Source organism: Rhinopithecus bieti, unplaced genomic scaffold, assembly GCF_001698545.2.
Source record: "Rhinopithecus bieti isolate Rb0 unplaced genomic scaffold, ASM169854v2 scaffold_25987, whole genome shotgun sequence".
NCBI lineage: Eukaryota > Metazoa > Chordata > Mammalia > Primates > Cercopithecidae > Rhinopithecus > Rhinopithecus bieti.
Window position 1 is genome coordinate 60,283 of NW_016812078.1, and position 12,071 is coordinate 72,353.

The 12,071-nt window shown below is 32.6% G+C and overlaps 1 protein-coding gene across 1 annotated transcript in view; it reads left to right on the top strand.

Moving 5' to 3' along the window:
• Positions 1-12,071, top strand: part of SLC38A6 (solute carrier family 38 member 6) — a 67,685-nt gene that overhangs the window by 28,973 nt on the left and 26,641 nt on the right. Inside the window, 1 exon segment of the mRNA XM_017895553.1 lies at positions 2,243-2,282. Coding sequence (XP_017751042.1) covers positions 2,243-2,282 — 40 coding nt within the window.

Below are 12,071 nucleotides of genomic sequence, written 5' to 3' on the forward strand. Positions count from 1 at the left end.
ACTTAAAGTATAATAATAAAATAAATAAATAAATAAATAAAAATAAAGTACGAAAAGGAATGCTTAAATCATATACTATATAGCATCGTGGCTTGGACCTTAGTAACCTGAAACTTAGACAAAACAGAGTATGTTACTTGAGGGTAAAAGGTTTTGTTAATCTCACTTAGTAGCAATTTTTCTGTTCTAGAGGATTAGGATGTTTGGTGTAGCCAGGGATCAATTTCCTCCATCTAATTTAAACAAAGAAGAAAATATTTTTGTATGAGAAAATTCCACAATTAAGATAACATAATCTATAAATATGATTCTGAGTAGCATCACTGATATCATTGTCATTTCATGTTCATATTTCCTGCATTGTTTGTATAGCAGCAAAGTTTAAAGAGTAGGGACTGCTGAGAGTCTTCTTTTCCTAAAACTCTAGAGTAGTTGCATTGTCATTTTAATACATGCACCAAAAAAAGTTCATAGTAGGCAGGCACACTAGACAAAGCATACTCTGAATGAGGAGTTGTTGTTCGGTTGCTTGTTTAGATTTTCTCCCCACTTCCATAGTTGGGTTGAAACTTAACCATTTCCTTCTGTCCAGATATTATATGATTATAATATGGGATAATACTATGCTAATCAAAGACTTTTTTGAAATGTTTTGAACTTTTTGAGGAAGATTTATTTAAATGTCTATAAATTGGTATTTATTCACCAAATATTTATTGATCAAATGCTTTGTACCATGTACTGTGCTAGGCATTAAAAACATAATTAGGTAGGCAAGTAGGTAGGTAGATAGATAGATATTCTAGCTTTCAAGATATTAAATGCTTAAATTCAACCAAAGAATGAAAGAAGAATCAATAAGTTAATATTACTGTTTTTTGCAATGTATTAATTGAAAATAAAACCAAATTTCATGTATACCTACTACTGACAGTAGGTATCATTTGTACTGAAGATAGCATACACAAGTTCAAAATAGTCTTTTCACAAATAACTTCGACATTTTGGAACTAATTTTTACATAGACTGAAATGCAGAGTTTTTTCTGGAGAGCGTTCAAGTGGCAATCACCACATCTCCCAAGACACTTTGCCAGATTTTCATATCATTAGACCTCTTCTGCAAACCTCAAGTCTCCTAGGTCCTAATAACTTAGATGGTTTTCAGGATAGGCAAATGCTGTGCCATTGATAGAATTCCTAACAAAGATGGACATGAAAGATGATCTGTTCCCAATTCATGTAGAACTGAATGATGCTAGACAGCTAGTCAACTCCGAGCATATGTTGGGGTTCCGATCCATCAAGATTTGAGTGATTGAAAGGCCCAAATGGAAGCACAGTGTTTTACTGTTTCCTCTAAGTGTATCTGATTACCTTGAGTTCCCCAGGAATCTCATCAAAGATGATAAGCTAACAAGCCTGCAGACTGAATTTGGTCCTCAGGAACATTTTGTATGGCTCAAATATTTTTTATTTTTAGCTGATTACCAACTAAACATCATTAAAGTATGAAAAAACTTATTTTCTGACTTTCTTTGAAAAATCAGAAGATCTGGCTACATTGGATCCACGTTCTCACATGTTATCAAGTGGCCATAGCTGAGTAGCACCTGTCCCACTGAAGGGGGAGGAATTCTCCAATATCCTACAGTTCTTGCCAACTCCCATTGTCTCATACTCAGCTTAATTCACATTACCGAGTTTGGAGCATTTTACCTATATTTTCAGGGTTTGAGAATAATTGGGCTCTAGACTTTATTAATCTCTGGGACTGGGATGCTCAAAGTCTTGGTATATGCCAAGCTGATAAAATCAGAAAACTTACATCATTTCCTTTTAGGCAATGTATCATTGGCATAGCACACCCCAGCCTGTCTTTTTCTACTTATTTAAGCAGTGTGGTAAAACGAGCAAGAAAGGGAATGAGACACCACTCCCACGCTTTTAATTTTTATACTTTGATAATCATCGATTACTAGCTTTTAACACTTATAACTATTTAAAAACTGCCAAGAAAATTTCAAAACTTATTTATAGTAACTATGGAACTGTTAAAGAAATACTTTTAATGTGATGATTATTAATTTTATGTATTTCAAATGACTGGCAAATTTCTTTTTAGTTTCTCTTCACTTACAACTTCTGCCTCTGCTTTTTTAGTAATAGTTGCTGGATTATAATAAAATACTGATTCTTTTATATTATTTCCCTTTCTATTGAATATTTTTGTTTTTTTACAGGTGGTGGTGGCAGGCACCATAATAATTCAGAATATTGGAGGTAAGCAATTGAAAGTGCATTGTTTATGCATAAATGTGATGGCAATAATGTCCTTCCTTTGAATTGCTGTCTTACTACAGATCTAGCTGGGAACTTCTGTAGACATAGGTATCTTCAGAAGCCTGCATGTTGGCCTCTTAACTCTGTTTTTTTTTTTTTTTTTTTTTTTTTTTTTTTTTTGATCCTTTTTAGCAGCACTTGCGACAGTAGCTTCTAAATTCAGTTCCAGCTAAATCCTGATTGCAATCGTGTTATTAGGTCTGCAACACACCTCTAAAACATTGGCTTTCTGTGATTGTGAAGGTAGGATACAATCTGGAAAAGCTCTCCTGATGATTTTAAAAGATTTTCCCTCTACTTTTGTTCTAATCACCCTATTGGCAGATACTACTTTAGAGGGATTAGTTAGTCTTCCATGGGCTGTGGACAGTCAAGTATGGACAACAATGTCCTCTTGTAACCAACAATTTAAAATGACCAAGTGGTTTAAAACATAAATAAATCTGAGATAAATAAACCTTCTCACATTTATCCTGTATCTTGTTCCTATTAATAACCAATTCTAGAAATGATCTCAATATTGAGAACTATGTAGAAATAAAACTACTATTAATTATAGACAGTTACTGAGTAAATGTATTAAACATTTAAATCCAAAATATGGGTATCATGTGTGTATGTGTTGTAAAGAAGTTACTTAATGCTGAACAATATCTTAGTTTTTCTTTTATCATTGACTGGAGTGCTAAATAAATGCTCTTAAAGGAAAATACACAGAAAAAGTTGACATGCACTTTGGATCTCGTACGGGATTATATAGTCAGGGCATTTTAATTTTATTTTTTACATGTAACAGTTTAATTCAAAGATGACAGTTTTAATAAACTTCAGCTCTCATACTCAAGAGGTCTGAGGTATATCACTTTTGTTTTGTATTGTATTGTTCAATCAAATTCCATCTTTATTTGTATTGTATTGTTCAATCAAATTCAAACAAATATAAGTATTGTTCAATCAAATTCCATCTTTAATAGTTTTTTTTGTAAAGGAAAAAATTAACAGTGAATTGTGCTGCCATTGTTTTGGAATCCTGTTTTAATTTTTTGAATTTTCATGAAAAAATGTTATGAATAAAAAGAATGCTTTCCTGCATGCCATACCAAATAATTTTCTCCTAACACACACTACTTCACACTTCACAGCAGAAGTCAAGAAAACCAGTCTCTTCATTTATGAATTTATTATAGTCATTAATTTTAAGATCTATTTTAGAATAATTTATTTAGCAAATAAGTATTGCTTAACTGTGCATGGATAATGTTTCTGAGTATGGTATATATTTTTATATTTTGAATCCCTCTTTATCCTGTCTATATAGGTTCTAAGAACTATCACATTTTGTTTAGGTTACATTGAACCATTGTTTAACAGTTTATGTAGACTGTTCAGTTCAGCAATTTAGATACAAATTTGTGACCCTGGCACAATACCCACTGTTGTATTCTTTGTCCCTTTCACCTTGATTCCTTCCTTGTTCTCTAATCTTGTTTATAACTGTTATTGGAGATGGCTATACTGTAGCACTTGCCATTACTAGATTTAAGTTCTCTCTCTATATGCTCCTGTACCCCACTGTATTGTTAAGTTCCTTTAGCTGAAAAGTATGCCTCATTTCTCTTTGTACTCCCAGCACCTAGCGTAATACTTGGGAATTGATAAACTTTTGTTGAGCAGAATAGAGCTGAAATGATTTGTATGATCTCTTTCTAAGTACTTTAAATATTCTAGATATATTTATTGAGAAAAGGGAAATGCTAGACTGGCAGCTAGCTTCAAATATTTGAAAGACTGAACATGAAATACACAAAAAGACACTAGACTAATTCAAGTATTGTTCCAGAGGGCAGAACTGGTGCTAAAGTATAGAAGTCTACAGAGAAGCTGGTTTGGGTTTTCTCATTTGGAGTACCCTTGTAACTAAGCTGTGTGATAATGAGGATGGCCTACATCCCTTTGAAAATGCTCCTTAGCCCTGAAAACATTCGAACAGCGCTGGTTGGTCAATTGCCAGAATTCTAGAAAGGATTCTTGCATTTGGTGGTGGATAGATGATGAGTTTTTCCAACTCTTAAGTTTGTTGGTTTGCTTGCTTGCTTATTTTAGAACTTTTAAAAGAAGGTGATTTAGAGCAGTCACAGAAGTTTTTAATGTCTCTTAAATTTAGAAAAGCTGGCAATGCTTATTTAGTTTTTAAAATGATATCCTCATAATTTTCTTCACATTGGTTAAAAGTGTATTAAGTGCCCAGTCAGTAATAACCAAATACATATTTTCAGAGTTTTTTTCTGTCTTTTTTTCATAGCCAGATGTACATAAACCATTTCTTTATTATAATAGAATTAGAAGCTTGCTCTTGTGAGCAGAACACTGGATTGGAAGTCAGATACCTTGAATTCTGTCCACTCCAGTCTCTGCCATTGGGTAGCCATATGTCTTGTGAAAATCCCTCCCTCTCACTGTCTAGGCTTCAGTTCCCTCTTTGTTAAATTGTTGGAAGGTAGAGTGGGAGGCAGGGAGCTTAGGGTCCCTTCTTACCCCAAAATTTGACACATTGGGAGGCACATTAATTATCTTAGGTTATTAACATATTTTAATACAGGAAAGTTCAATGAGAGGGTTATACTTGGTTCAAAAGATGATTTGGCCCTTTCTTAGGTATCTTTAACAAATCAATAACTATTGCCCTAAAGCGTTCATGGATGCCATTTTTTGTCACTACAAAAAAGGGAACTTCAGTTCTTAGGACTACGCTTTAGAACCTCCTCTTATGTTAAAGTCTAGGAACCCTAGTCTTAAAAAGTAGTTTCTTGATTGATATATACTGTGGAATCTGTGGAATCTGTGGAACTTCTGGTCCATGTGTGCTTGCAAATAAACAGCATACTTATTTGGGAGGATATTTAATACCCTTTGTCATTATATTAAATAAGGATATATATACTGTTTTATTATAATAAGTCAATCATATAATGACTTATTTAATGTTACTTTAAAATGGATTTTGATTAGTTTCTTTATTGGAAATACATTGGATATTTAAAAGATTATATTAAGTGTAAATCAGATTGAATTTTTACACATCTTAAGTGCCTGTCTGCAAATAATGTAGTTCAGATAACATTTTTTTTAAAAATACAATGTTTGTTAGTATAAATTATCTGACTTTTGCAGTGGTTGTTTAAATTAAGACTGAAAAATAATGTAATAGATTCTATTTAGGTCTAGCACTCTACTAGATACTTTAATTATAAGGACTCTTCAATAAAGATATTATCTTCATTTTATAGAGAGGAGATCAGTGTGCAGTGGAGATAAATAGCTTGCTCACATTTACCCCATAATGAAGCCTGGATTCAAACCTTGCTCAGTTGGCCTTGATTCTTTCTGCTGTGATATAGTAAAAGTTTGAAAAATGTGAAAAGATTAAATGTTGAAGATTTTCTAACTCCTTGGGGACAGGAACTATGTGTTTTCCTAACTTTACCTAGTTTCTGAGAAGAGCTCAATAAGTAATATTTGTTGAATGAATAAGACAGTTTTTAAAGTTCTGCTTAAAAGCCTAAGATTTTGCCTCAAAGAGATAATTGAATATACTATGTAAATAATAAAAAAAGAAACTTGAAAGACCATAGAATGATTTCTAGTTTAGAATTATACAAAAATTTAGAAATTCAAAATATTGGGGAGAGTTAGATCTCATTTATGTAAAATAGGTTAAAAATATATCGAAATAGGCTGGGTGTGGAGGCTCACGCCTGTAAGCCTAGCACTTTGGGAGGCCAAAGTGGGAGGATTGCCTGAGCTCAGGAGTTTGAGACCAGCCTGGGCAGCATGGTGAAACCCAGTCTCTGCTGAAAATACAAAAAATTAGCCAGGCGCAGGGTTGCGTGCCTGTAAGTCCCAGCTACTCAGGTGACTGAGGCAGGAGAATCATTTAAACCCAGGAGACGGAGGTTGCAGTAAGCCAAGATCTCATCACTGAACTCCATCCTGGGCAACAGAGCGAGACTGTCTCAAAAAAAAAAAAATAATAAAAAAAAAAAAATATATATATATATATATATGTGTGTGTGTGTGTGTGTGTATATGTAAAATATTATTTTCAGATTAAGTAAATAATATCTTAATGTTTCTTAACTCTCTTATTCTTTGTAACATTTAAATACTTCTCAATTTTCATGAGATACAATTCTTGTGGTGAATCCATGAAAACAATGGAAATGGAAGGCCTTTAAAAGCAAAATGACCACGAATTGCCCTTGATCAATATTTGTTTCATGTGTCTTTCACCAAAGACCTAGTTTATTTCCCACATTTCCATATTCCATAAATCAAATTAATGTGCTCATTTATTTACATCCCTAGTACTTAGCACATAGTACGCATTTAGTAAATAACATTTATTATAGGAAGAAAGAAAGGAATAAGAAGGGAGAGAGGGAAAAGCTAGTGACCTGGCTTAGTACTTCTTCAAGAGCAAAAAGAGAGTTGATTGACCAGGAAGAGAAACCCACAGTATACGTTAAGTAAGCATATAGTTTTTAGGAAAGCGTCTACTGTTAGAACTTAACAGAAAATCTTTTTTCTCCCCCGAGATTAATCAGGCACCAAGTATTAGTCAGAAGGCACTAGTGTGGTCTAACAAATTGATTTAAAAAAATCTACTGTCTTCAATTAAAATCTCTAAATTTTATAATGCAAAAAATGCAACACACTAAATTTAACACTCTTATTCCAAGGTTATAGAAATCCTTGGCTTTGGAAATTTGAGAACCATATAGTAAATTACTACTTAAAAGCAATTCCTGATATCCTCCCAATACTAATGAATAAGAGGCTCAAAATTGGCTAGAGCCAGAGGTAACGCTCTGTAGCCCATTTCCTCAGGTGCTGGAGTAGCATTTGCTGAGAGCCACTACTACTGGGACCCAAGGTGAGAAAAGAGGTGTCTGGAAGTTTTCATATTTAATGCTGTTATAGGTGGGACAATTCTGGCTTAGAAAGTTTGAATTTGGTGGCCTAACAACTAAGGATAAAGGATTAAGAACTGTAGTAGAAAATAAGTATAACGTAGTTTTCACATAGTTCCTGTAACAGTGTTGTATTATGTGATTCTTTTCTTAAAAACTAAGGTAAGTAGTTGGTTTCACATTCATTTGAACTCCTGAAGTAAACCATTCAGCAGGCTAGAATATCACTAGAAATCAAACACTACATCCCAATCATCATCTTAGTCAAGCCAGAAAAAGTCTTACTTGCCCAATTCAAAATGTAGAAAGATGAGTAGCTCCTAGGAGGATGTTATATTCTTATTTTGCTCTTATAAATACGAAGGATCACTATGAATAGCATATACTTTCTTTAGTTCTTCAAAGCCCCAGTTCTTTAAAGGAGATTAAAGATTTAATCATTACTAGGTATTGTGAAAGGAAAACCATAAACATTAGTAGTCTTACTGAAAACCTCCTGAAATTGCTAGAATGACCCAGATGTTTCAGTCTGGCACAGAATCCACACACCTTACTCTTGCAGCCTTTATTAACACCTCAGTTTGGTAATCTATGGACTCGAGTAACCCCATTTCGAAATCTCATAAAGATAAAGGTATAAATAAGATCATTTTCAGTTGAGAATTATAAAAATCTCAAATTCTCAGTATTTGAAAAATTCACAATATTAGATGCTAGAAACTACTTGGATTTACTTTCTTCCTGTATATTCATTCATGCATTTTATTTATTTACTTTTTGGTAGGGTAGAAAAGTACTAAGTGTTTCAGATGAACTAGTTTGTATTGTCTCTTGGGAAACTAGGATAGGGCGTGCAGATACATCGCCATCTGCTGGTCAGTTTATCTGTAGTGAAACTGCAGCTTTCTCGAGACAGTGTCTAGAATTCTATTCTGGAAAGCACTGCCTTAGAATAGGAGAGGTACAGGAAATTTGGAGAGTCTTTTTCACCAGCACTTCATTTGATAACATTTGCTGGTAATGTATCTTTTTTTAAGGTTTTAAAAAATATTTTTCTTAGTAATTTATATTGAAAATTATAAAATTTTCAGAGCAGTAGTTATTTTGGTAATTTTTTATTCAAATTTAAGATCTTGAAAATGATAAGACAAAGATATACCTTTTTTTCTAGGGTCATGGGGGAGCATTTCCCCCATATGTTTTGATTTTCATTTATGCATATGTTCTGTTCTATTTGAGTGCAGATAGAACTTCAGTGGCATTTAGATATTTTGTGGGACCACCAGATTAATAAGACACATTGAATAGAATAAACCAGTTAGTATCCATGACTAAAAACATGTTTGAAATAAAATTGAATCTCTCTGAGACAGAAAGGCAAACTTATTTTTTTCCCATACTACATCCGTTTGTTTAGGGCTGAGTAATCCTTTAAGAATTACTGAACTTCCCCAAGTGCTGAAAACCTAATTCTCTTTTAAAAATAGCTGCAAGTAATTCTGTCCTCATACATATATTTTACGTGTTTAACAAAAAAGATACTTATCTTCATAAACTGTAATGATGTCTTAGGCCCAAACTCCAATTAAGGGTTGGTTTGTTTTTTTTTAAGTTTGTATGCTTAATAACGACAACTTGGGAAGCATTTTCAGAATGCTGGGAAAAATAATCCCTAAGAATACAGTATTTGGAAGCACAGAGACTGATTTTTATTTTTTAGATTTCAATGGAGTGTTAATATTTCAAATATGTGAGAATAGGAAACTTTCTCTTCAGAACTACAATCACAGCCATAAATACAGTAGAGTCATAGCAGTAGATGCAATAGAATCTCATCATGAAACTCCATGAATTTTGAACTAATCACTTCACCAAAGCAGCTACAATACTGAAAAATGAAATGCATTGAAAATATATCTCAAGATGAAATGAAAATTCTAAGTATTACTAAAGCTTCTGACTAATGTTCTCTGTGTTAGAGATTCATTTCCTTTGAAGTTAACTGTTAATCTCAGCATTCAGAAGTAGTTTGTTTAAATACTGATTTAAAAAAGAAAAATAATTCTGAAGAGTGGTCCTTCTGGTAGACTTTCCTTATTTGTCTTTGTTTTGTTTACTTTTTCACTTTGCTCCTGCACTTTCTCATGGCACACTAGTTAATAGAACAAGTTTCTCAGCCCAGACTGGCTGTTTCCACCATCACTAGCTTGGGCAAGTTACTTCTTTGTACCTCCTTATATTCTGTTAAATAAGTAATATGTACCTCACAGGTTTGTATAAAGATTAAGTGAGGAAATAACTTGTGTAGAATACTACCAAGCATACAGTAGACATCTGAAAAACAAAGATGTTCGCTGTTCTCATGGATTACTGCCCAGAGTTCCTTTCCCGTTTCTGTTTCTAACATCTCTCCTCTCAACCTCCTGGGCCCAATTCATGTATTTCTCTTTATGATTAGATCAACAGATATTAACACCTTGCAACTTGCTATTACCTAATCAGATTTTACCCCATTTTAGCCATTTTTTAATATTACTGTTGCTTCTCCATATTTTTTTTAAAAAATGCTTTCAACTTCTGGTTAGATCGACAGATATTAACACCTTGCAACTTGCTATTACCTAATCAGATTTTACCCCATTTTAGTCCTTTTTTAATATTAATGTTACTTCTCCATGTTTTTTTTTTAAAATGCTTTCAACTTCTGTGTTTTAAGTTGACAGATGTTTTATTTTTTTCCAGAGAAGTTTCTATTAAATGAGTTCTATTAGTTACATTTAAAATTAAGTAGAAAAGAATACCTGTTTAATTAATATGGTAAAACTAAGTGATTTATAATGGCTGAATACCTGACATCAAGGTATATCTTCTGTCACTGATTTTGGCTTTGGTGGTTTGGGGTCACTTAACTATATGCATGGCTCTTGTGGATGACCCAGTTGCGGCTATTAATTGAGAGTAGAACATGGTGTGTCTTGTTTTAGGAATCTATACTATGTGTCGATGTCACCCAAAATCATTTACAAATTTTTCCTTATGACTGATCTGAAAGGTATGTGCTTAAACACTTTCTTATGCCATTTATAAAAGACATGAGACAAAAAGTGTGGCAGCCAGCTATTTGATCTAGTAAACCTTTTAGTTAAAAACAAAAGCAATATGAGCATTCCTATCAATAGTATATCTTTAAAACATTTCCAGTTCATTTTATTGAGCTGATGTTCTTTTGTATAAATTTAATTAAGATGTATTTCCTAACTTAATTGTATTTAGTAATCTTTTTGTTTCTTCTCTGTATTATATATAATAGAATGTGTTAAAGTGCTAGTTCTTACATGAAAGTTTACTTGTGATTAAGAAAAAAATAATTTTCATAGTGAGTAGAATGGTAGTGGTCTTTGTTTTACTGGCTTAAACTGTGTGGGTTTTCCCCTATAGTAAGCTCTGTGGTTGTATAGCTCTTAAAATATATACTAACATTTTCTAGGAAAGAAACAATGTTTTGTATGTTTTATTATATTTGTATCTTGTATGTGAGGTCTTCTTTGAGAGGGAAACACATGTTTGGTGAGTTCATATTTCTTAAAATATACATGATTCTTCAGACTAGAATCTAATGAAATAGTACTCCCATTTGAAAACTAAAGAGTTAAGGGTACAACAGAGGATAAAAGTGATCAAATGATCAGCCAGAGGCTAATAGAAATTCTGGAAAGAATGACAGATATTATATTAGAAAGAAATAGGATCTCATATTCACTGAAGCTTTCTACAGCTAAAGGTCCAAAAGAAATAATAGAAAATTACTGAAAGAGATGAATGTCTGAAACTTCAGAAATGCATGTGGTGTTGGGTTAATCCAAGCAAGAAAGAAAGATGGGCAGATAATAAATTACATTTTATAGGAAGTCGGCTTTCCTTGTTTTCAAGGTATTTTGTCTTTTTTTCTGTTCTCTCTGTCTCTCTCACAAGATATATTTAAGTAAGTCTAGGCCAGTTTCAGAAAATTCAATTCACAATTTCTATCTTTGCACTGTATGTGTAGAGTTCTTTGGAATCGGTAAAATATTATAAAAACTCCAAATCCTTGAATGGAGATAGTTAATCTAAACCTTCCTTCTGTTCTGTGCCAAATTGATAGCATTTTTCCTTATGATAATATGAACAATACAGAACACATTTTCACATACAATCAGTTGTAATACCCCATAACTAAAAGATTTTGCAGAAATGTCTCAGTGGGTTTTAGTCAACTCACTGAGACATAGCTATACTTCTGCTAGGGAAAAAGAAATCATTGTAAACTGAAAAAATATGTATATGTATATTTTCATCACAAAGAAGTGATTATTTAACTGTTCTAAATTTTACTTTGCCATAAATACATGTTGTTTTACTAAAAAAAATTGAGAGTGTGTGTATGTTTGTAGTATTATCTATCTACATACAAATTTACACACAAACTAGCATGTATCCTTTTTTTCTCAAGTTAAATGGTCACATATCATTATAATCATGAAATTCGGCTCCTTTCAAATAACGTTGATTGAGAAATATACATTCTTAAACTATTTGAGCCTTTTAATCAATTTTCCCCAGATTTTGCCACTGAAACTTGGCATTCATTTTGTTCTTAGCTTTTGTAAGTTTTGTAAGGAGAAAGTGAAATGTTTCCTGAAATATAAATAAGTAATAAAATTAATGTGCACACAAAGTATACTCTTTATTCTTTTTTTTTTTTTTTTTTTTTTTTTTTTTT